Here is a 25779-nt window from a genome sequence, read left to right as displayed (position 1 = left end):
AGGGTCACGGGACTGCTATGTCTCGCTCTGAGGCCCTCCCTTTGCAGGGAAAGCAGTTTCAGAGCAAGGCCGCTCTCCTCTGAGCCCGGCTCGGGGAAGCTGAGAGCAGCGGAGCGGTAGGAGAGGGTGCCTGAAGGATGCGGTTTCTTTCATCCGCCTGGGGGAAAGGGGCTGCGGGACTATTGTGCCTCGCTCTGAGGCCGTCTCCCCTTGCAGGCGAGGCAGCTTCAGAGTGATGCCGCACCACCTCCTTCCTCAGCCCAGCTGCCATGCAGGGGAAAGGGTCACGGGACTGCCATGTCTCGCTCTGAGGCTCCCCCTTTGCAGGGAAAGCAGTTTCAGAGCAAGGCCGCTCTCCTCTGAGCCCGGCTCGGGGAAGCTGAGAGCAGCGGAGCGGTGGGAGAGGGTGCCTGAAGGCGCAGTTCCTTTCATCCGCCTGGGGGAAAGGGGCTGCGGGACCATTGTGCCTCTCTCTGAGGATGTCTCCCCTTGCAAGCGAGGCAGCTTCAGAGTGATGCCACACCACCTCCTTCCTCTGCCCGGCTGGGGAAAGAGTCACGGGACTGCCATGTCTCGCTCTGAGGCTCTCCCTTTGCAGGGAAAGCAGTTTCAGAGCAAGGCCGCTCTCCTCTGAGCCTGGCTCAGGGAAGCTGAGAGCAGCGGAGCGGTGGGAGAAGGGCGCCTGAAGGCACCCTGTAGGCGAGGTGGTACCCAAGGCAGCTGTCTACCTCGCCCACTCCTACATGGTGGCCCTGCGCGCGGCACTGAACAGGATGGCTGGTTGGGGCCTCTGCACCTTGAAATTATTTCTCTGCAATTGGATTCATTCAAACCTGCAAGCCAGCAATGTTGCGTCATTTGTCATCGACCCCTGCCCTGGTGCAATTCCAGTTAACGAAGGATGAGATGTTGGGATGTCGTGATGCTCTGATCTTGAAAGATTTGCTGTTCTGGTTTCGTAGAATGCCTTCTGTACTGCAAGGAAACAAATTGCCAAATGCCGTAGGATTGGCTGTTGAGACTTGCCGGTGTGAATAAGTCTGTCAAATGTATCAGGGAGAACTTTAGCGTTCCGGAATCACCTCCAAACAGAGGTCTGCCTTGTTCCATCTCTGTTGGCGTTTTGCCACCTGCAAAGGACAGGGTTACCAACCTCTGGGTGCCGCCTGGAGATCTCCTGGAATCACAACTGATCTCTGGAGATCAGTTTCCTTGGAGAGAAGGTGGCTTCAGAAGGGAGCCTGAGTCTGACCTGGTTTAGTGGTTAAGAGCGGTGGCCTCTAATCTGGAGAACCAGGTTTGATTCCAAACTCCTCCTCCATGTGAAACCTGTTGGGTGACCTTGGGTCAGTCGCAAGTTCACTCAGAGCTGTTCCTTTCGAGAGCAGTTCTCGAAGAGCTCTTTCAGCCCCGCCTACCTCGCGGGGGGTGTCTGTTGAGAGGAGAGGAAGGGGCTCTGAGACTACGTTGAGTAGTGAAAGGCAGGGTATAAATCCAGTTTCCTTCCCCTTCTTCTCACTCCTCTTCTTCTTCCTCGCCTTCTTCCCTTTCGCCAGTTTGGTGTTGTGGTTAAGTGCATGGACTCTTATCTGGGAGAACCGGGTTTGATTCCCCACTCCTCCACTTGCAGCTGCTGGAATGGCTTTGGGTCAGCCATAACTTTCACAGGAGTTGTCCTTGAAAAGGGCAGCTGCTGTAAGAGCTCTCTCAGCCCCACCGCCCTCACAGGGTGCCTGTTGGGGGCGGAGGGAAGGTAAAGGATATTGTGACTACTCTGAGACGTTGCGATTCAGAGATTCAGAGTATAAATCCAATATCATAATCATCTTCTTCTCTTCTTCTTCATGAGGTGAGCCAGGCAGGCCTTGTTTCCTTTCTACAGCTGCTTCTCCTCAGTCTGTGCCTACTCAACAGTCTGGAAACAGGGTCTTCAGCAGTGTTCCCTCTAAACTGAGTTAGGATGAGCAAGCTCATCGTTTTTTAGCCTCCAGCTCTTGTCTTAGCTGAGGATAAATGGCCCTAGAGCAGGGGTGGCCCATGGTAGCTCTTCAGATGTTTTTTGCCTACAACTCCCATCAGCCCCAGCCAGAAGGTGGGAAGGTGGGGGTTTGGCAAGGGGAAGGCCTGTAGTAGGCTATAATGCAGGGGTGGCCAAACTTGCTTGACATAAGAGCCACACAGAACAAACGGCAGATGTTTGAGAGCCACAAGACAGATGGCTGAGAGCTGCAAGACAGGCAAGCAGAGGGGAGAGGGAGAGGGGGAAAGAAAGCAACTTTAACGTTAACCGTATGCTCCAAGCTGCTGGCTAGTTTGACTTGGCGAAGTGATTTAAAGAGAGAGAGGCCTTCTCCAAACTGGCTGATTGGGGGGGGGGGGGCCTTCAAGAGCCACACAGTATGTGTGAAAGAGCCACATGTGACTCCCGAGCCACATGTGGCTCCCAAGCCACAGTTTGGCCACCCCTGATATAATGCCATAGAGTCCACCCTCTAGAGCAGCCATTTTTTCCAGGGGATCCAATCTGAAGATCAGTTTTAATTCCTGGAATTTGGCCACCCCACCTGGAGATGTTTCCTGCTTGGAACGTCCTGGAGGCAGTCTGTGCAGCAGGGGCTGTGGAGCGTCCGTCCTTCTGTTCTGCACGGGGCTGATTTGGAGCAGCTTGCCGTGCTCCGATGCACGGTTTTATGACTCTCGCCGGTGACTCATCCTGCCAGTGCCTGGAAGCCAAGCGGGGGCGGTTTTACGAGCATTGCAGCTTTGGGTGAGGGCTCCTCTGGAGCACATACCTGGTGTTTATTCAGATCGGCCCTCTCTGTTTTTCACTGTTTTGCCTGCACTGCTCTGCTCCACCTAACGCCACTGTCCGCAGTGCGGTGGTCTAGGTGTGCGGGGAAGGGCCTTTTTGTCAGTGGCCCCGCAACCGTGAAACAGCCTCCCTTCGTGTGTCTTCGTGCGTGGCTCAGGAGCATCTCCTCGGCATGCAGAAGGTTCACATTTCAATCTCTGGCACCTCCAGTTAAAGGGCCAGGCAGTAGCTGATGAGAAAGACCTTTTGCCTGGTGATCGGCTGCTGGTCTGAGCAGACCAGGGGTGGCCAAACTTGCTTAACGTAAGAGCCACATAGAATAAACGTCAGATGTTTGAGAGCTACAAGACAGACAGACAAGAAGGAAGGAAGGAAGGAAGGAAGGAAGGAAGGAAGGAAGGAAGGAAGGAAGGAAGGAAGGAAGGAAGGAAGGAAGGAAGGAAGGAAGTGTAGATTCAGATTTGCATTAATTCTGATCATAGAACATATTGCACTAATGGAAGGAAGGAAGACAAATAGATGGGGAGGAAGAGGTGGAAATAAACACAGTCTCCATGCCGCTGACTTGGCTTGGCTTGGAGAGGGGATTTAAAGAGACAAATGCCTTCTCCAAACTGGTCGACAGGGCAGTGGGGGCTTCGAGAGCCACATAATATGTGTAAAAGAGCCACCTGTGGTTCCTGAGCTACAGTTTGGCCGCCCCTGGAGTGGACAATACAAATGTTGATGGACCAGGGCCGTGGTTCAGTAGAAGGCAGCTTCAGGTGTTCCTGTGTCCACTGGCATCCTTAGCCAGTCGGTTAATCCAGCTGTCCTCCAAGCTTCTGATTCACAGCTTTCCTCCTGGTGCTGCGGGGTGGGGGGGGGGGAGAGAAATTCTCCCTTCTCAGCTGCTCGAAAGAAGCCCAAATTGTGCCAAAGGGTCAGAGCGCCTCCCTGACTCAGAGCCAGACGTTTCTCGAATGGCAGATCTTGTTGCCTTTGGATCTTTGCCTCGCGTCAGGAGCCCATGGGCCGTGCACGCCAAGCCCTTACGCAATTTGAACTCCCTTCCCTTGGTTTCTCCTCCAGAGTCAGGTTGGCGTCCAACCACCCCTGCTTCTCTCAAGCACTTGCCAAAGGGTGAGCTGAGCGGCGTCTTCTTCCCATTCGTTTTAGGGGGGTGGGAACAGAAGCAGGTCTCGAAGTGGGCAGGGAATTAAGGCTTTATTGGTCAACAGGGCTTTTTTTGGTAGAAAAAACTCAGGAGGATCTCATTTGCATATAAGGCCACACCCCTGACATCACCATTGTTCCACACAGGGCTTTTTTGTAGGGAAAGCCCAGCAGGAACTCATTTGCATATTAGGCCACACCTCCTGACATCACCATTGTTTCGCGAAGGGCTTTTTGTAGAAAAAAGCCCAGTGGGGACTCATTTGCATATTAGGCCACACCCCCTGGCACCGCCATTGTTCCACGTGGGGCTTTTTGAAGAAAAAGCCCAGCAGGAACTCATTTGCATATTAGACTACACTCCCTGACATCACCATTGTTTCACACAGGGCTTTTGTGTAAGAAAAGCGCAGCAGGAACTCCTTTGCATGTTAGGCCACACCCCCTGACGCCAAGCCAGCCATAACTGTGTGCCTGTGCTTTCCTGCTCAAAAAAAGCAGGAATCATGGGGTAGCAGTTAAACTGTCGGACTAGGATCTGGGACACCCACATTCAAATCCCCACTCTGTTGTGGAAGCTTGCCGCGTGTCATGACAAGGAGGAGCAGGAAGGGTTAACAGACCTGGAAGAGTTGCCAGCCAGTTCCTCAGCTGAACAAACAACAGCTGGCCCATCAATCACTCTCCAGGCACCAGTGTCAGCTGTTAACGATCAGTCTCCTCCAGGCTCTCCTCCTCCCATCTCGAGTTCGAAGCAGGCTCCGGAAAGAACTTTCAGAGCGAAGACATGAGGCACGCCGATGCTTCAGATCTCTCAGCCCTGAGTTCTAGCAGAGTCACTGCCACCCAGGGAGCAGGCTGATTGAGACTCCCATATAGGTCCCACCTAGGACCTGGTAACCTTGTGGAAGCAACAAGTCTATTCTCTGGCTTGCATCCACGCTCCTTCCTGATTCTGACCTGCTTGATTTCCTTGGCACCCTGACCTTTTGGCTTTTGGACATTGAGTTCTGATTCCGGTTTGTGATTCTTCATTGGTGACTTGGCTCCTGCTTGACTTCCTGGACTTTGACCTTGGACTGGCTTTGGACTCCTGCCTGCCTGCACCCCGAGAACGTGACACCGGGTGCCCTTGGGCCAGTCATGTATTCTAGGCCTAATCTACCTCTCAGGGTTGTTGTGAGGATAAAATGGAGGAGAGGCAAATGATTGAAGATGCTTTTGGTCCCCATGGGTATAAATAAAGTAGGTAAGTAAATAAAGTCCTTTGACTGTCCTAAGTCTCACAGATGAAAACAAGGGCAGCCTTGCTAAACCCTGCTACTGTCCGAGAGGCTGAGCTAGAAATTGGGGAGACCTGGGTTCAGATGTTTCCAACTGCCCTGAGCTTATTAGATGACCTTTTCCTCGTTTTCACTTTCAGAGCTAATTGTGGTCAGCATCGGGTTTGGGTGTTTTTGTTTTTACTGATCTCTGTGAGTTCCCAGCCTCTAACTACACTTGGAGTTGGTTGGCGCAACTGCTGGTAAAGAAGAGACACCCTGGTTAGCACTAACAATGCAGGGGAGGAGGGAGCTGGCGTGCCATCCGAAGAGGGGCGTGCAGTCTTTAAGTGGGAAATCTGGCAGTGTGGAATATCTCTGTTAGCGGAAATTCACTCTGATCCGTAATCCCGATGGTGCTCCGTTGCTTTATGCCCCGTGTCCCAAGTCTCTCCATAAATTCATCACCTCCTCCTCCTCAACCTTCAAGTTGACCTTGCAGGATCGGGACTAGCTCAGCTGTCTTGCAAGCACTTAAACGCCCATCTGTTGGTGAGGCAAATGAAGCTCAGGATTTCTCGCTGTTCTCCACACTCCTGAAAAGCTTCCCCCTTCTCCTCTGACAATCCCAGAGCAGCCACCCCGCTGAGTCCCAAGTCTTTGCAGAGAGAATAAGCTGTTTCATGTGCCGATTCTGATGCGAGCCAAGCCCGGCTGTGGATGAGTCGCGCACAGTGGGTCGGCCATTGTCGGCCATTTTCCAGGGAGGCATTGTGAGAGTGAAGCGTCCTTCTCCCATTTGCTGCCTTGGCATCGGCGAAGTTCCCGATTGGTTGGTGGTGATGTCATACTTCCTTTTCTCCAGCTATGACACGTGTGCTTAATCCAGGAAGGGGGGGGGGCTGTTACCGCAATGGTGTATATTTTCCAGGCTCTTGGTGTATGCGTCTGCTACATACCGATAAAATCATTCCACCTTACACTGCATCCCAAGGCACTGTGGGGTGGTAGAGGCTCATCAGATTTGCCTAGCAGCCCAAGTTGGAATTGCCAAATCATCCATTGTGGAGACCTTCATTCATTGTAAAGCTCAGAAGTGGTCTCTGGCTTTAGCATGTGCACTGGCAGCTAGATGTGAGGTTGGAGGGCTGGAAACCCTTTGGAATACTTAGGATTGCCAGCCAGTGGGAAATTGGCTAAGACACATAGGGGGCACTGTTGCATTGAAAGCATGTTGTCATTTTCAGGGCGTGCTTGGAAATGACATCACGGTGCTCTAAGAACATAAGAGAAGCCATGTTGGATCAGGCCAATGGCCCGTCCAGTCCAACACTCTGTGTCGCACAGTGGCAAAAAATTTTATATATACACAGACACTGTGGCTAATAGCCACTGATGGACCTCTGCTCCATATTTTTATCTAAACCCCTCTTGAAGGTGGCTATGCTTGTGGCCACCACCACCTCCTGTGGCAGTAAATTCCACATGTTAATCACCCTTTGGGTGAAGAAGGACTTCCTTTTATCCGTTTTAACCTGTCTGCTCAGCAATTTCATCGAATGGCCACGAGTTCTTGTATTGTGAGAAAGGGAGAAAAGTACCTCTTTCTCTACTTTCTCCATCCCATGCATTATCTTGTAAACCTCTAGGATTCAGTGGAAACATTGTGGTTTGGCCATAGAGCTTTCACTGAATCCTAGAGTGGTGTGATGTCACTTCTGGTTTTATCCCAGAAATAACGGAATGCCGTCAACCTGCCGGTGGTTTTTGCCTTATTTTTTTTCCCATTCTGGCCTACTGAGAAGCGACACGGTTTTGGGGAGGTCTCACACTGTAATGGGAAACCCGGGAACCCTAGCTGCTGAAGATTGGGTGAGAAGACACATAGGGGGCGCTGTTGCATTGAAAGCGTGTTGTCATTTTCAGGGCAAGCTTGTTCTAGGATTCAGTGGAAACACTGTGGTTTTGCCATAGAGTTTTCCTAGAGTGGTGTGCCGTCACTTCTGGATTTACCTCAGAAATAATGTCATGCTGTCAACCTGCTGGTGATTTTTGCCTTATTTTTTCACATTCTGGCTAACTGAGTAGTGACACGGTCAGGGGGGTGGGGTTTCGCAGTTTAACGGGAAACCTGGGAACCCTAGCTACTGAAGGAAAGGCAGGCAGGATGTTGAATGGCTTTTCTGGCTTTTGTGGGTTTTCACATGCTCCCCCCTCTTTTCGACATACATTGTTACGACTACAAGAACTAGAAAACTTGCCTCTTTTCGTTTTCCTTTAAGAAAAGAAAGCTAAGAATCGCAGCTGAATCCCACGATTCACAGCCTACAAACTGCCTGATCCCAGTTATCAAAGGTAGCTTGTCCCCGTAAAGGACAGAAGCAGATTTCATACCCTGAGCCCTTCCTCCGTCTGTTCCACTTTGCCTGTCTCGTGGGGCTCTTCGCACGGAAGCTGTGTGTTGCTGTCAGCAGAAAAGAGCGCTTTCCCCCCTTTGAAGCGAAGGGAACTTAATGCGTCGGGGCAACTTTCTGTCAGGAGCCTAATGGGCACAGGAGGCGTGTGCGTCTCTTATATCTTTCCTGCAGTTTCTCCTCCTCCTTTTTTTTTTTTTTAAACATCCTACGTAAATTCTCATCAGCAGAGCAGTGCCTTGGGGAGAGACAGTCTCCCTGGCGCTTCCTCCATGCCGCCAACAAGCTTCTCTTACGTACCTTTCCTATTAACGTTCTTCCCCAATGCTTCGGTTTCAGGAATGTCAATTTTGGTCAGCCTGCCGTTGAGCCGAATGCCGGCACTCGCCTGTTCTTTCAGCGTTTCCCCGGCGGCTGCCGTTTGGGGTGATAGATTGACCCTGATGAGAAATATGTCACCGTTTGAGAAAAATCGCTTTTCTTAACATTCGGGGCCTTTTGGGTGTACGTCTCTCTCGCTCTCCTGTGAGATATCTATATATCCCTCCCTGCCTCATCCCTCAGCCTCGTTTGGTCCCTCCAGGCTTGTCCGTCTGCAGCTTGCTTAGGAAATTTAGCCAGCTGACAAATGAACTCATTACCTTCGTGTAGGCTTACGTGCCCCTGCACGCCTGTTGAGAAAATGGGAAAAGCCCTCTCTTCTGTTGCTGCTAAGGTGGGCAGCGACGATCTCACCGAATGTTCCGCCGTGCTTTGCTTACCGTAAAAAAGGCTTGGAACAGTATTGTCTAAAGATGCTTTTGAAGGGTAAGCCTTAGAGGAGGGGTATCAAACACGTGACCCAGGGGCTGAATCAGGCCCCCGAGCAAACGACATCCGTCTATTTCCTTCTCCCTCTCTGTTGCTTCCTTCCACATAACAGCTTGCTTTGCCAGACTTGCTCGATCACAAAGGAGCTACAGAGCAAAACCTCTGTTTTCTCCATTGGCTGAGGCTCCTCCCTTGTGGGGGAGGGTTAGCTTTGCCAGGCTCTCTCAGTCACGCAGCAGAGCTACTGAGCCAAGCCTCTCTTCCTTCTATTGGCTCTTTAACTGTTTGTCTGTGTCCTTTATAAAGTTTATATCTCTGCTACCTCATCTTAAATAGGTACACATGTGGCCCGGCCTGACATGGCCCGGCCCGACAAGATCTCATTTATGTCAGTTTCGGCCCTCATAACAAATCAGTTTGACACCCCTGATTAGAGGGGGTTTATGGACTTGGGAAAGAGTTACAGGCCTGTAGACTTCACAGAACTCTGGAGGTCAAAGGGAGGGCTTTTTTGAGTTTTCGGCAATCTTTTTATGTGAGTCAGGATCGGTCCTGAGTCTGGAGGATTGATTCAATTCTAGTCCGACTCTTAAACCGCTACACCGTGCTGTTTCTTAACTGCCTGGTTGTCGAGGGCAGCTGCTAGCTTCCCCTCCAGACCCTTCCCTATGTGGCCCTAAATTCGAAACGAGAGGCTTACAGGAGACAAACTCCACTAGGCTCGATGCGCAGCCATGCCCTCAAAAGTGTTAGAAGGGAAATATAGAAAAGTCCCGTACGAAGATCGACGCTGCTCTTGTGCTACAGGAGAGGTGGAGTCGATGACTCGTATGTTTTTTCGATGCCCATTCCACCAAGCATATAGGGACAGGTTTGTTTCCCCGTTTGTAGTCAAACCAATAGCAGATGCGGATGGGGCGTGTTTGGAGAAACTTTTGGTGGATGCAAGTCCATCCATCTCTAGGCAGATAGCTAAATTCTGCCATCACCTTGTGAAGTTCCGCACTAAGAAACAAGCAATGGCATATTTTGTATGATCTGTTTGAATTTTAGGTTATAAACGATTTTATATATTCTGATTTAAAGGATTTTATATTAATTTGAACTGATTCTGGATTTTAAAATTGGTTAAATTATATTTTAATTATCCTCGACCTGTATAGGTGCGGAAAAGTTTTATGTATTTTATTGTATTTTATGTAGTTTAGGAGGGTTTTTATATGATGTGTTATAATTTTTATATTGGTCTATGACCATAATAAAAAGTTCATTCATTCAAACTCCACTAAGATTCTGTTCTCACCCAAACCATCTATCAGTGGTGCTGCTTAGGCAGGACTCTCAGAAGATGATGAAGATATTGGATTTATATCCCACCCTCCACTTCAAATTTCAGAGTCTCGGAGCGGCTCACAATTTCCTTTATCTCCCTTCCCCACAACAGACACCCTGTGAGATGGGTGGGGCTGAGAGGGCTCTCACAGCAGCTGCCCTTTCAAGGACAACCTCTGCCAGAGCTATGGCTGACCCAAGGCCATCCCAGCAGGTGCAAGTGGAGGAGTGGGGAATCAAACCAGGTTCTCCCAGATAAGAGTCCACACACTTAACCACCACACCAAACTGGCTCAGCTGTTGCAAATGCTTGTTTTTGAAGAGTCGCGGAGTCTGTCTTTTTCAGATGGTCTTAATTCTCTCTCTCCTTTGACTTTTCAGCTGGTCCTGGCCGAAAGCTCCCATTCGGACGCGGGCTCGCACTGCACCGAGAGCCACACGGATCTTCCTCCTCCCCTCGAGAGAACAGGAGGCATCGGCGACTCCCGACCCCCCTCCTTCCAGTACGATAAGTCTCAGTCTTCTTTTGTTAGCGGTCTCTCAAATGAAACCATATTTCAGTGCTGGATATGGCTGATCTTTATTTCTTTTGCGCGTTGTAGAATCACCACCTTCCTGCCCTTGCGTTCAGGTTGAAAAATAGCTCCTGCAGAACGGTGCGCGGCACCCAAAAGGGTTCAAAAGGGAAGAAGGAAATGAAGAAATTCAAGCACTAATTCTTGAGTTAACTTGGCTGCTGCAGGAAGCAGTTCTGGGAGGACTTGGGGTCAAGTAGCCATCAGTCCAAGGCCACTGTCTCCCCACTTACTAAGCAGCTGTGGGGATGGCGGCTGCTGAAGGCAGTGTAAGAGTTGAGGATACAAGGTTTGCTTTTTCGAGTGTGAAGCCTTAAGAAGACTGAAGAAGAAGACTGCAGATTTATACCCCGCCCTTCTCTGAATCAGAGACTCAGAGTGGCCTACAATCTTCTATATCTTCTCCCCCCACAAAAGACATCCGGTGAAGTGGGTGGGGATGAGAGGGCTCTCACAGCAACTGCCCTTTCAAGGACAACCTCTGCCAGGGCTATGGCTGACCCAAGGCCATTCCAGCAGCTGTAAATGGAGGAGTGGGGAATCAAATCCAGTTCTCCCAGATAAGAGTCTGCACACTTAACCACTAAACCAAAATGGCTCACTTAAGGTCTGTTCACTGTCAGAGGAGCTCACCCCCTCATGTTTCTGAAGGAGTTCCTGCTCCGTGTCGTCCCTCTTGAATCAATTTGTGCAGAAATACAACAGCCAGCCTCCCCTGAAGGTCTTGGGAGTAAACGCAGGGTACAGACAAAGTAGAGAGAGAGAGAGCAGAATTACTGTGTCTCAGTAAAGGCTGACTGAAAGGAGCAAGCCTGGATTAGTGACTCTTGCAGAGATGCAACCGGCAGCCTCCTTGGCGGGCTTGGGGTTCTTCTGAGCGTTGGGAGCAACTGATTGCTCCAGAGGAGAGATAGGGATGAATTAAGGGAGGCGGATTGGATGGAGGAATGCTGAGAGCAGTGACTCGTACAGAGGGTGATGGAGAAAGAAGTTTGAGCAGTACATTGCACAGAGACACTGCAGGCAGCCTCCTTTGTGGCTGTGCACTTTGGGCTTCCAGGACCTTTTAAAATAGTTTGGCTCAGATTAATTCGTTTTTTGCAGAATGCTAATGGTGTACCGGTGAAGGGTAACTATGCATGCTTGATCCCCTTTCCTGTTCCGTGACTCCCTGGTGCAATATCAGAGTAAGAGCGTTTATTGGAATAAGGGTGGCAGCCCTCCTCTCCCCCCACATTGTGATCATCCAGGCGATGTTAACACCTGACAAGTCCTGGAAGACCACCCCTGGGAAAGCTCTTTGAGCCGGGTGCGCGCACGAGGCAGCCGTGCATTACCGCACCGTGTAATTAGACAGCACGTTCAAGGCAGCCGAGAATCATTTGGAAAGGCTGCAGTTTGGCCCTGGCTCTTCTGCTCGGGGTACACACAGCATCAACTGCAACGCGCGGAGCGGGTGGAACTGGGTTGCATCTGTTGGGACTGGCTGCGGGTGAAAGACGAGTTGGGATCCGTCGCGAAAGAGGCGATTGAACGAGGCAGGCCATTAGCCCGTTTAGATTGGCGGCGTCTTTTCTGGCCGGCAACGGCTCTTGGGGGAAATCTGTGACGCCACCTGAGACCCGATGCCAGGGATTGAACCTGGGACCTTCCGCATGCTGATCAGGGGCTCTGCTATCGACCCCGGTCAACAGCAGAATGCCTGATTAGCTTGCAGAAGGCGCCAGGTTCTAAAGACCCTGCAGCACATAGAAGTAACTTTTTCCCAAGTCAGAGCATTTGCCCACCAGCTGGGTATTGCCTGCAGCGATGTCATTGGTTCTCTGTGTCCTCCAGTGGAAAAGGTGGGTGGCTTGCACAGTTACTGTGAGCAGTGTTCCCTCTCTAAGCTGAGTGAGTGTGAGCTAGCTGACATTTTTTAAGCCTCCAGCTCACACATATTTGTCTTCGCTCAGGAAAAATGGCCCCAGAGCAAACTAATTTGTGCAGTAGCTCACAGCTTTAATGCCAGTAGCTCACAACTTTCATTTCAGTATCTCATGAAGTAGAATTTTTGCTCACAAGACCACTGCTTAGAGGCAGCATTGGTTGTGAGCAGGGCTTTTTTTGTTGTTAGAAAAAAAAAACCCAGCAGGAACTCATTTGCGTATTAGACCACACCCCCTGATGCCACCATTGTTTTGTGTGGGGCTTTTTGGTAGGAAAATCCCAGCAGGAACTCATTTACATATTAGGCCACCATTGATTTCACCATTGTTTTTGTGCAGAGCTTTTCTGTAGAGAAAGCCCAGCAGGCACTTATTTGCATATTAGGCCACACCCCCTGATGTCACCATTGTTTTGCGCAGGACTTTTCCATCGAGAAAGCCCAGCAGGAACTTATTTGCATATTAGGCCATACCCCTGATATTACCATTGTTTTGCACAGGACTTTTTAGTAGAGAAAGCCCAGCAGGAACTAATTGGCAGATTAGACCACACCCCCTGGCACCAAGTCAGCCGGAACTGCATTCCTGTGAGTTCCTGCTCAAAATCAGCCCTGGTTGTGAGGCTAAAATGGGGGAGAGGAAGACCACATAGCACCCTCTGCAGTCGTCAAAGGAATGGGAGATAAAATTGTATTCAGTAGATGGGACAGAAAGACAAGAGCTTCTGTATACAGGCAGAGTGACTTTTTGTTTCATAGGTACCTATGAAAGTGGAGTCAAAGTGCGACTGACTTGTGGCGAACCCTGCAAAGGGTTTTCAAAGCAAGAGAGGAGCAAAGGTGGTTTGCCATTGCCTGAAGTTCCTTGGTGGTCTCCCGTCCAAGGGCTGACCCCTGCTTAGCTGCTGAGATCTGACCAGATTGGGCTAGCCTGGGCCGTCTGGGTCAGAGCAGATACTTTTGCGTTGTGAAGTGGCCCCTGCCTCATGGTTCAAGGCAAAAGATAAGCCGCGGTTTATAAAATTCTGCACGGGGTGGAGTGAGTTGGCAAAGAGACATTTTTCTCCTGCCCCTGAAATACTAGAACTCCAGGGCATCCAATGTAGCTGATGGGCAGGAGGTTCAGGACAGACAAAAGGAAATACCACTTTATGCAGATGATTAAAAAATGGGATTCACTGCCAGAGGGTGTAGTGATGGCTACAGGAATCAAAAGCTTTAAGTAGGGATTAGATAGATTCATGGATGATAAGACTATCAGTAGCTGCTAGCCATGGTGACTGAGGGGAACCTTCATGTTCAGAGGCGCTAATCCTCTGAATCTGAGAGCCAGGAGACAACATCAGGGGAAGGCCTCAGCCTCTCTGCTCTCTTGTTGGCCCTTCAGAGGAACTGGGTGGCCACTGTGTGAGACAGGAGGCTGGACTAGATGGACCCTCACTGGTCTGATCTAGCAGGGCTCTTCTGAGGTTCTAATGAAAGCCTCAGCCTCTCTGCCCTGTTGTTGGCCTTCCAGAGGAACTGGTTAGCCATTGTGTGAGACAGGATGCTGGACTAGATGGGCCACTGGTCTGATCCAGCAGGGCTCTTGTGATGTTCTAATGAAGGTCTCAGCCTCTCTGCCCTGTTATTGGCCTTCCAGAGGAACTGGTTGGCCTCTGTGTGAGACAGGAGGCTGGACTAGATGAACCATTGGTCTGATCCAGCAGGGCTCTTCTGATGTTCTAATGAAGGTCTCAGCCTCTCTGCCCTGTTATTGGCCTTCCAGAGGAAATGGTTGGCCTCTGTGTGAGACAGGAGGCTGGACTAGATGAACCATTGGTCTGATCCAGCAGGGCTCTTCTGATGTTCTTATAAAGGCCTTGGCCTCTCTGCCCTGTTGTTGGTCCGCCAGAGGAACTAATTGGCCACTGTGTGATACAGGATGCTGAACTGGATGGACTATTGGTCTGATCCAGCAGGTCTCTTCTTATGAGTTGCTTTTGCCACTGCCTGCCTCTGCATAGCAGCCTTGGACTTCCTTGGTAGTCTCCCATCCAAGTCGTCACCAGGGCGGGCCCTACCTAGCCTTCCAAGATCAGTCTGACCTGAGCCATTCAGGTCAAGGCAAATATATCCATGCTGTCAGGTCACAGCTGACAGACTGCAACCCTATTGTGGGGTTTTCAAGGCCAGGGAGGAGCAGAGGTGGTTTGCCGTTGCCTGTCCCTGCATAGCAAACCCTGGACTTCCTTAGGGGTCTCCCATCCAAGTCCTAACCAGGGCCGACCCTGCTTAGCTTTCAAGATCTGACAAAACCGGGCTCAGCTGGGTCCTAAACGCCTATGAGAGAAGGACCCCTCGCTCAGTGGCAGAGGATGCACACACAGTTCAGAAGAGTGAGTTTGGTGTAGCGGTGAAGTGCGCGGATTCATATCTGGGAGAACCGGGTTTGATTCCCCACTCCTCCACTCGCACCCGCTGGAATGGCCTTGGGGCAGCCATAGCTCTCTTATCTGGGAGAACCGGGTTTGATTCCCCACTCCTCCACTCGCACCCGCTGGAATGGCCTTGGGTCAGCCATGGCTCTCTTATCTGGGAGAACCGGGTTTGATTCCCCACTCCTCCACTCGCACCCGCTGGAATGGCCTTGGGTCAGCCATGGCTCTCTTATCTGGGAGAACCGGGTTTGATTCCCCACTCCTCCACTCGCACCCGCTGGAATGGCCTTGGGTCAGCCATGGCTCTCTTATCTGGGAGAACCGGGTTTGATTCCCCACTCCTCCACTTGCAGCTGCTGGAATGGCCTTGGGTCAGCCATAGCTCTCTTATCTGGGAGAACCGGGTTTGATTCCCCACTCCTCCACTTGCACCTGCTGGAATGGCCTTGGGTCAGCCATAGCTCTCTTATCTGGGAGAACCGGGTTTGATTCCCCACTCCTCCATTTGCAGCTGCTGGAATGGCCTTGGGTCAGCCAGAGCTCTCTTATCTGTGAAAATTGGGTTTGATCCCCCACTCCTCCACTTTCACCTGCTGGAATGGCCTTGGGTCAGCCATAGCTCTCTTATCTGGGAGAACCGGGTTTGATCCCCCACTCCTCCATTTGCAGCTGCTGGAATGGCCTTGGGTCAGCCATAGCTCTCTTATCTGGGAGAACCGGGTTTGATTCCCCACTCCTCCACTTGCAGCTGCTGGAATGGCCTTGGGTCAGCCATAGCTCTCTTATCTGGGAGAACCAGGTTTGATTCCCCACTCCTCCACTTGCAGCTGCTGGAATGGCCTTGGGTCAGCCATGGCTCTCTTATCTGGGAGAACCGGGTTTGATTCCCCACTCCTCCACTTGCAGCTGCTGGAATGGCCTTGGGTCAGCCATAGCTCTCTTCTCTGGGAGAACCGGGTTTGATTCCCCACTCCTCCACTCGCACCCGCTGGAATGGCCTTGGGGCAGCCATAGCTCTCTTATCTGGGAGAACCGGGTTTGATTCCCCACTCCTCTACTTGCAGCTGCTGGAATGGCCTTGGGTCAGCCATAGCTCTCTTATCTGGGAGAACCGGGTTTGATTCCCCACTCCTCCACTTGCAGCTGCTGGAATGGCCTTGGGTCAGCCATGGCTCTCTTATCTGGGAGAACCGGGTTTGATTCCCCACTCCTCCACTTGCACCTGCTGGAATGGCCTTGGGTCAGCCATAGCTTTGGCAGAGCTTGTCCTTGAAAGGGCAGCTGCTGTGAGAGCCCTCACAGCCCCACCCATCTCACAGGGTGTCTGTTGTGGGGGGAGAAGATGTAGGAGATGGTCAGCCGCTCTGAATCTCTGCTTCAGAGAGAAGGGTGTGGTATAAATCTGCAGTCTTCTTCTTCGCAAGCAGTTCCCCGATTCTGTCCCTGGCTTCTTCAGCTAAGGGATTTCAAGTTCCAGGTATCAGAAATAGCCCTTCATTATTAAAGACCCCGGAAAGCTGCTGGCAATAGGAGGGGATAGTTGGGAAACTAGATGGATCAATGGTCTGGCTTGCTATAACACAACTTCAGTTTAAAGTGGGACATCAATTTCGTTTTCCTTGGTGGTCTCCCATCCAAGTGCAGACCCTGCATAACTTCCCAGATCTGACAAGACTGGGCTATTACCATGCAGCCTTCCCTTCCCTTCCCTTCCCTTCCCTTCCCTTCCCTTCCCTTCCCTTCCCTTCCCTTCCCTTCCCTTCCCTTCCCTTCCCTTCTGATAGGTAGCAGCAGCTTAAAACATGCAGGGATGGGGTACGTTTGGGCAGACACAGCAGGCTCTCCTTTTGTTTTGTTTTTAAAAGCATTCAGTGGACTGTTTAATTCTGGATGCGGCCAAGAGTGAAATTCTGGTCCAGGTGTGTTGGGGAGGAAGAACCTACTTCTAATTGGCTTTAAGCCGAGGGTGGCCAAACTTGCTTGATGTAAGACCCCAAAGAATAAATGAAAGGTGTTTGAGAGGTGCAAGGTGTGATCATCAGATGTTTGAGAGCTGCGAGACTTGAAGATCAGAGGTTTGAGAGCTGCAAGATGGGAACATCAGACATTTGAGGGCAGGCAGGCAGGCAGGAAGGAGATAGATGGGAAGAGGAGGACAAAGCTGGAGACTTTAAATGTATTGTCCAAGCCAGCCGACAGGGCGGTGGGGGCTTTGAGAGCCACACAATATCTGTGAAAGAGCCACATGTGGCTTCTGAACGGCAGTTTGGCCACCCCTGCTCTAAGCTAACCAGCTAAGATTAGTGTACAGAAATGACAGCTTAGCCCTTTCATGACTGAAGGACAGCACTTGCAAAACCCAGCAAGGTGACCACGCTCCGGATGAGGAATCCGGGTTGCACAGTGGCAGCAAACTCTTAGTTTGGCTGGTTTCTTTCCTTCCCCCGTCCCCAGTGCTTCCTAGAGAATCTCTCTCTCTCTCTGGCTTGTTTTCAGCAGCTTCCATGTACATTTTCCACCCAAAAGAGAGCCTGTGCAGGGGAGGGAGTGGTGGTGGTGGGGAGGGGGGGGGCTTGTCTTGGCTACCAGAATCTTGCAAAGGCTCTGCTGCCCTCTTGTGGCTCTCCTGGAGGCCTTGCGTGGCTTCCGTCACGTGACTTCGCTCTGTCTTTGTCTTCTTGGCTCATCCTCAGCCGGGACCAGGGCCAAGGGGGTGTCACTCACGTATGTGCTCCGGAGGGTGCTGTGTTCTCTGGGCAGAGCGTTCCCGCCTAGGCAGAGAGGATCCTTTGCTGCCTCGCAGGGTCAGGGTCTCCTGGAGAGGAAAGGAAAGATTCGGACCCCTGTGGAATTGGGCCTTTTCCAGGGTGGCGTTCAGGCTGAGCAGGCCAAAGCAAAAGCAGTGGCGTTCCTTTCTCTCTCTCCTAGAGTCAGTTTGGTGTCGTGGTTAAGCGCACGGACTCTTATCTAGGAGAACCGGGTTCGATTCCCCACTCTTCCACATGCAGCCGCTGGAATGGCCTTGGGTCAGCCATAGCTCTCGCAGAGCTGTCTTTGAAAGGGCAGCTTCTGGGAGAGTTCTCTCAGCCCCACCCACCTCACTTAGGTGTCTGTTGTGGGGGAGAAAGATAAAGGAGATTGTGAGCCACTCTGATATTCGGAGTGGAGGGTGGGATATAAATCCAATCTCCTCCTCTCCTCCTCCTTCTTCTCCTCCTCCTTCTCCTTCTCCTCCTTCTCCTTCTCCTTCTTCTCCTTCTTCTTCTTCTCCTTCTCCTTCTCCTCCTTCTCCTTCTTTTTCTTCTCCTTCTCCTTCTCCTCCTTCTCCTCCTTCTCCTCCTCCTCCTCCTCCTCCTCCTCCTCCTCCTTCTTCTTCTTCTTCTTCTTCTTCTTCTTTTTCTTCTTCTTCCTCTTCTTCCTCTTCTTCCTCTTCTTCCTCTTCTTCCTGTGTTGTACAGCTGTGCACAAAGTCTCCCTCCCCCTCGCTTTTGGCATGGAGAAGTTTGTTCTGTTGATTGGTGGCACTTGAACGGGTTGCTCCTTGCCCTGCCCTTGCTCCGAGGAGCTCAGCGCCTCCTCCACTGTTTATCCACACAACAACCCTGTGAGGTAGGCAGGGCTGAGAGGGAACGGGTGAGCCCAGGCCTTTTGGTGAGCTTCGCGGCCGGGCAGGGACCCGCTCTCTCTTTCACTTGCTTATTTTTTCAAAACTGTGTGACTAAGCTCAGTGTTCTTTAATTGAATTCCCGAACTGCAAAGAGAAGCCAATGAATGTGTTTTGACACATTTTTCATACCGAATAACACCTCTCCCGGTTCGGGGTGCGGGGTGCATGACTCAGCTTTGTTGGGTTTACACGTTTTCATTACACGCATACAAAAAACAACCGATCCACCTGGAAGCCCAAATTGGCAAGCCCTCGGGAGGGACCGGCGTGCTCTTGAGCAAGTTCCGTCCAGTGTTGCCAAAACCCCTGTTTAAATTAAAGCGCAGTTCAGAAGTGGAGATGCTGATCGGATTAGTCATGACTAGCTTTTGACTTTCAGGGGGTTTCCAGTGGAGGGAGGGAAAAAAAAACTCCTCGTTTTGTTGACCAAAAATTTCACCTCCTCTGCCTGAAATAACAAAAAGCCATCAGATAATCTCCTGGAAGGCTGAGGAGGGAGAGGCTGAGGCTCAGGTTAGAGCATCTTCTTGGTATGTGGAAGGTCGCAGGTTCAAAACCACCCCCCCCCCCCACACACACACACCCCTCCAGCGTCTCCTTTTAAAGGGATCAGATAATGAGATGGTGGAATGTTTCAACAGGTCACGGCCAAGTTATGACAAACCTGTAGGGAGGAGGAGAAAAGTTTTTATACCCTGCCCCCCCCCCCCATCTGAGCAGACAATACTGACCTTACTGGACTGATTCAGGTTAAGGTAGCTTCATGCATGACCAATATGTGAACAGAACTTTGGGAACCTGTATTTCTGGGAAAATGGATCTAGGGCAGCCCCACAGAGTTTCTGCCACCCTGCCAAACTACAATCCCCAGGGCTCATTTTGTAGCAGGAGCTCCTTTGCCTACTAGGCCACACACCCCTGATGTAGCCAATCCTCCTGGAGCTTACAGTAGGCCCTGGAAGAAGAGCCCTGTAAGCTCTCGGAGGATTGGCTACATCAGGGGTGTGTGGCCTAATAGGCAAAGGAGCTCCTGCTAGAATTCCTTACAGGGCTCTTCGTACAGGGCCTACTGTAAGCTCCAGGAGGATTGGCTACATCAGGGGTGTGTGGCCTAATAGGCAAAGGAGCTCCTGCTAGAATTCCTTACAGGGCTCTTCGTACAGGGCCTGCTGTAAGCTCCAGGAGGATTGGCTACATCAGGGTTGTGTGGCCTAATAGGCAAAGGAGGTCCTGCTAGAATTCCTTACAGGGCTCTTCCTACAGGGCCTACTGTAAGCTCCAGGAGGATTGGCTACATCAGGGGTGTGTGGCCTAATAGGCAAAGGAGGTCCTGCTAGAATTCCTTACAGGGCTCTTCGTACAGGGCCTGCTGTAAGCTCCAGGAGGATTGGCTACATCAGGGTTGTGTGGCCTAATAGGCAAAGGAGGTCCTGCTAGAATTCCTTACAGGGCTCTTCGTACAGGGCCTACTGAGAGCTCCAGGAGGATTGGCTACATCAGGGGTGTGTGGCCTAATAGGGAAAGGAGCTCCTGCTACAAAATGAGTTGTAATATAAAGCCGCAAAAAACTGTGGCGAAATAACGAAAAAGACTGGAAATTATTTCAAAAATATATGTGATTAATCGACTACCTATTAAGCAATAGAATCATTAATATCTCTATAAATTCCAGGATGCAAGGTGAATGTGCAGGAGAACAAGTTTACACCATCCTTTCAGTTCATCATGTCAGTTTCAGTTCATCGTGTCAGTTTTAGACTTCAAGCGCTCAGTGACTATTCACCTGGCTCAGCAGGAAGAATAAAGTGCCAGTGCCGACCAGATTTCAAGGGCAGATGATTTTAGTTTTTAAAAGATGTTTCTTCTGTTGCAGGTGTTCTGTTAAAACTTCCATCTTTTTAGAGCAATTTTAAATTCAGTGGGATTTCACAGCCTCTAACAGTAAAGCTGCCTGTAATACTGCGTCATTTCCCTTCATCTAGTGTTTCAAAACAATTTATTATAAGATATATATTGTAATACCATATTATCACTTGTTATTAGAAGTTAATACATATATAATATTTTCTCCACCCCATCCCCCTTTTGGTGACCTCCGGCAGTGCCAACCCCCTTAACAAATAACTTCCTGCTACTATTTTATTTAATTTGTTATAAGGTAATAAACTCTATCTATTAAAGAATCTTTCTTCATAAAAAAAACACAAAAAAATACCAAAGGCTATAATTGTAGTCCATCTTCATGATAGTTTTTCTTAGTCATTCACAAAGAAACGAAAACGTTATAATCCATTAATCCCATTTTTTTAAACTGTAATCCATATATAGTTTCTTTAAAAATTTTCCTTCATCTAAGAGACATTTCCCAACACACTACGAAAGCACTTCTCGTAGCACTAGCTCTGGAGAAAACTCTCCAGGAGAGCATTCGAGACAAGTATGGCGTATGGGTTAGTGTTGTCGAGTTAGGACTGGAAAGCTCTGAGTTCGAATCTTGTGACGCTCCAGGAGAGTTTTCTCCAGAGCTAGTGCTATGAGAAGTGCTTTCGTTATTTTTCCAGGGTTTTTTTAGGCTTTATATTACGTTTCTGTTCTGTGAGACTCTAGGTTTCACAAAATGAGCCGTGACAATTCCCAAGATTCATTGGAGGAATTCATGGCGTCCCAACCAGCATTCGAGACAAGTACGGCGTAGGGGTTAGTGTTGTCGAGTTAGGACTGGAAAGCTCTGAGTTCAAATCTCGTGATGCTTGCAAAACTTACTAAGCAGCCTTGGCCAAGCCATTCTCTTCTTAGCTTAACCCAACCTGACAGGGTAGTTAGGGTAAAATATAAGAAGGAAGAATTGCGCTAGCCCCTTGTCAGCAAAAAGGTAAAGGTAGACCCCTTTGCAGGCACCAGTCGTTTCCAACTCTGGCAGACTTTTTACGGGGTGGTTTGCCATTGCCTTCCCCAGTCATTTACACTTTACCCCCAGCAAGCTGGGGACTCGTTTTACCAACCTCGGGAGGATGGAAGGCTGAGTCAACCTCGAGCCGGCTACCTGAAAACCCAGCTTCCACCAGGGATCGAACTCAGGTCGTGAGCAGAGCTTAGGGCTGCAGTCCTGCAGCTTTCCCACTCTGCACCGCGGGGCTCCTGTAGTCTTGTCAGTAGGGCGGGAAGAAAAAGTGTTCAGAGGCTGCTGCTGGGCTGCTCTATCAAATCAAATAGCAAGCCTTTATTGGCATAAAACAGATTTAGCAGTAAAATAGCAATATAAATAATATAAAATCCTAGATTATAAAGTACATAGAGAGCTAAAATACATAAAGCAAGTAAAATATATATGAGTCGAGTTTAGCCAAATTAAATAATTAAAAGATAAAATGTGGTCATTCCAGAACCATTCTCTGTCGTATTTCCATGGCCTGTTGGAGAAATCTAGCCACCATTAAAGTTACCTCAGCACAAGTGTCATTTAAAAGTTTGTGGACTTTGCCTGAGTCAGCACAGCCCAACATATCTGCTAAGATATCTTTCAAGTATAAACAAGGCTGCTCTATCAGTTCTGCCTGAAACTGCTTGTGGTCGCTAGATGGCGCTGCGGAGATGAACTGAGGAAGGGCCATTCCTGGCATAGATTGGCATCCAGTGCCCGCCTTTTGCAGGGTGCAAAGAAAGAGAGGATTTGGGCATCTTCTCCGTATTTGGGGCGTGGTGCTGTCCAGCTGAAGCATCAGCATAGCAAGTTCCCGTCCCCCCCCCCCCCCCCCCGGGGAAAAAACATACAAATCAAACATGGGCAGCGGACTCTTATCTGGGAAAACCGGGTTTGATTCCCTGCTCCTCCACTTGCAGCTGCTGGAATGGCCTTGGTTCAGCTGCTGAAATGGCCTTGCAGCTGCTGCGAGGGACGGTAGCTCAGTGGTACAGCATCTGCTTGGTAAGCAGAAGGTCCCAGGTTCAATCCCCGGCATCTACAACAAAAAAGGGTCCAGGTAAAGAGGCATGAAAAACCTCAGCTTGAGACCCTGGAGAGCTGCTGCCAGTTTGAGTAGACAATACTGACTTCGATGGACCGAGGGTCTGATTCAATATAAGGCAGCTTCATATGTTCGTATGTTTAATGGCCTTGGGTCAGCCATACCTCTGGCAGGAGTTGTCCTTGAAAGGGCAGCTTCAGTCAAAGCTCTCTCAACCCCACCTACCTCACGGGGTGTCTGTTGTGGGGGAAGAAGATAAAGGAGATTGTAATCCGCTCTGAGACTCTGATTCAGATAGAAGGGCAGGGTATAAACCTACCAGTTTGGAGAGCCAGTTTGGTGTAGTGGTTAAGTGTGCGGACTCTTATCTGGGAGAACCGGGTTTGATTCCCCACTCCTCCACTTGCACCTGCTAGCATGGCCTTGGGTCAGCCATAGCTCTGGCAGAGGTTGTCCTTGAAAGGGCAGCTGCTGTGAGAGCCCTCTCCAGCCCCACCCACCTCACAGGGTGTCTGTTGTGGGGGAGGAAGGTAAAGGAGATTGTGAGCCGCTCTGAGACTCTTCGGAGTGGAGGGCGGGATATAAATCCAATATCTTCTTCATCTTCTTCTACGGTCGTTGTCGTCTTCTCGCTGCTGTTCTGCTCATATAAGATGGGTAGCTGTAAGTGTTTGGCACTTGGACAGCTTCAAACAAGTGGTCCCTCTTGTACGTTTAAGATGGGTTTTTTTGCCAAATACTCACATTCAGCATCTGATGGACAAGCACTCTTTAGGCTCCGGTCCCGCTGTGATCGTACCACTCGATTTTCCGAACGTTTTGGAACAGCTTTTAAAGTGCTCGCAGCAACTACATGGGGAGGGCTTTTGGGGTTCCCTCTGAAACGACAGGAGCTTGTTTGGAAGGGCCGTCACATCTTGCACGTTCTCCTTTTCTGCAGCCCAAACGCCGCGAGCAGCCGAGACGGGCTGGACAATGAAACGGGCACGGAGTCGGTCGTCAGTCACCGGCGAGACCGGCACCGGCGGAGGAACCGAGAAGGCCACGAAGACGGTAAGCGGCTCCTGCTTGACGCGCACCAGGGGCCCCCTTCAAAGCGTCGCCTTGAGCACGGGTGCTGTCACTGCATCTTGAGGCAGTGAGTTCCAGAAGTGAATCCTTCGTTATGTACTTCCCTGAGTTTGTCCTCAGCACATTTCACTGGGTGCCTCCAGGTTTGCTCATTAGGAGAGAGGAAGAAAAAGTTCTTTCAGAAACCACCAAGCGGGTTAGTGCGTGATAGCAGGAAACAGTGTCGGATGCCCGCATGGCCTATTAGGGAGCCCAGCGTCTGCTATTTTATAACCTATTCGTTGTCTGCAGGGCTAATTTTGTAGCAGGAACTCCTTTGCGTGTTAGGCCACAAGCCCCCGATGTAGCCAATCCTCCAAGAGCTTACAGGGCTCTTAGTACAGGGCCTAATGTAAGCTGTTGGAGGATTGGCTACATCAGTGGGGTTTGGCCTAATACACAAAGGAGTCCCTGCTACAAAAAAAAAAAGTCCTGGTTGTCTGCAAGGGGAATGGGCTTACTTATTTGGTGGGGAAATGAGTCTTTGCAAACTCCTGTGCATGTTAGGCCCCCTTTGGTCACTTGTGGGTGTCTTAGAGGCAAGCTGGTTGACCACCGTAATGAACAGAATGCTGGACTTGAGGGGCCTTTGGGCTGCTCCAGCCGGGCTCTTCTTATGTTCTTATGTCCGCATCGGTTTCAGTACAAGTCCAAGTGAACAGGGACCTGCTGTCTGGGTCTTCTGGCAATGAAAACATGATGAGAACCAGGGTGGAAAGAGGAATGCTGGGAGAAGTCTCCTCAGAGGGCCTAGATGGGATCTGTGAAGCAGGCAAGTTGCTTGACACGTTGCAGGAACTAGAGCAGGGGTGGCCAAACTGCGGCTCAGGAGTCACGGGCGGCTGTTCCACGCGTATTGTGTGGGTCTCGAAGCCCCCACTGCCCTGTTGGCCGTCTTGCAGAAGGCCTTTGTCTCTTTAAAATGTGTTCTTCAAGCCGAGCCAGCCGGCAGCTTGGAGAATGCATCTAAAATTAAAGTTGCTTTCTTTCCACCTCTCTCTCTCTCCCCAACTATTGTCCTCCCTTCCTCTCTCCCCCCCCCCCTCCCCTTACAGCTCTCAAACAGCTGACATTACCATCTTGCAGCTTTCAGGCCTCTGATGTTTATTCTGTGTGGCTCTGACGTTAAGCGAGTTTGGCTGCCCCTGAACTAGAGCGTCAGGTCAAGTAGTTGGCAAGACCAAGAGCTGCTACTTGGACCTGGCTTGGCTGATCTGGACTGGAGAAGGAGGGCCAGGTCCCAAAGTGCTGAGACTTGCGAGGCGAGGCCTAGAAATGTCCAGGGGCGGGACAAGCATAATGATGGGCAGACGCTGAAGCCAGTTAACGGGAGCCAGGTAGGTGGCACCAGAAGCCACAGAAAGGCCCGGAACTGACCTATTGACTTTTGACACCCGTTGAGAACTAATGAGATTTTGGGCTGGAGCCTGGGAGGGGATGGGACTGTGAGGGGGAAAGGAGAGGGCGAGGGTGGATTGGAGACCCACTAGGGGGCAGGAAGGTCAGGGGGAAGGAGGCAATGCAGAGAGGGGGGGGATGGCAAATTTGTGCTGATCCTCCCTGCTGGCGCTTTTATTTATCTATTTCTGTCCACGTACAGTCCGCCCTTTCCCACCAAGGGCTAAGGGCGGATTCCGACAAGCGAAACATTAAAACCAAGAGTAAAACATTAGAATGGTTTAAAACGATTAAGCCAATAAATTCAAATTAATTGTTTTAAGGCTGGTGGGAGCTCACGAGGCGTAATTGTCATGGGCAGCCTAAGTTGCCCAAAGACGTCAGCAGTGCTGGCCCCAATTGAAGCGGAAGTCATTGCTAGGAGGCCAGTTCGATGGTATAATAGAACGAGGACGCCCGCCTGCCTCAACCGTAGGCCTGGCGGGACAGCTCCGTTTTGCAGGCTCTCCAGAAATGGTGACATGTACGGAAGGGCCTGAATCTCTATGGGGCAGGGGTGGCCAGTGGTAGCTCTCCAGATGTTTTTTTTTTTTGCCTACAACTCCCATCAGCTTGTTCAGCTTGTTCCACCTAGCTGAGGCTAACCAGTGCATCCGAGAGCTCTTCACCCTCAGCTCTGGCATTAGCACTGCCCCCCACCCTCCCCTGAGGATTTGGAACTGGATTCCTGATCTCAGATCCCCACAACTCAGGTACAGGACCTCTGACTTCATTTGATTCAGTTTCTTTTTTTTAGGTTCGAAAGATTTTATTGTATAAGTATACAGGAAAAAAACGGGAAAGGGGAAAAGGAAAAAAGGGCGGAGGGGGAGGAGGGATGAGAACTTACAATACGTTTCTTAATGCAGTAAATGTCTTCACTCTCTTTTCGC

General features: G+C 50.4%; 1 protein-coding gene across 3 annotated transcripts in view; it reads left to right on the top strand.

Moving 5' to 3' along the window:
* The window catches only part of DVL1 (dishevelled segment polarity protein 1), a 196933-nt gene that overhangs the window by 98211 nt on the left and 72943 nt on the right, over positions 1–25779 (top strand). For all 3 annotated transcript variants that reach the window (XM_060259153.1, XM_060259151.1, XM_060259152.1), the window contains exons 3-4: positions 10167–10288; positions 23280–23392. In XM_060259153.1, the coding sequence (XP_060115136.1) occupies positions 10167–10288; positions 23280–23392 (235 nt within the window). The remainder of the gene's footprint in view (positions 1–10166; positions 10289–23279; positions 23393–25779) is intronic.

Source organism: Heteronotia binoei, chromosome 18, assembly GCF_032191835.1.
Source record: "Heteronotia binoei isolate CCM8104 ecotype False Entrance Well chromosome 18, APGP_CSIRO_Hbin_v1, whole genome shotgun sequence".
In the NCBI taxonomy this organism is placed as follows: Eukaryota; Metazoa; Chordata; class Lepidosauria; order Squamata; family Gekkonidae; genus Heteronotia; species Heteronotia binoei.
This window is presented reverse-complemented; position numbering and strand designations above follow the sequence as displayed.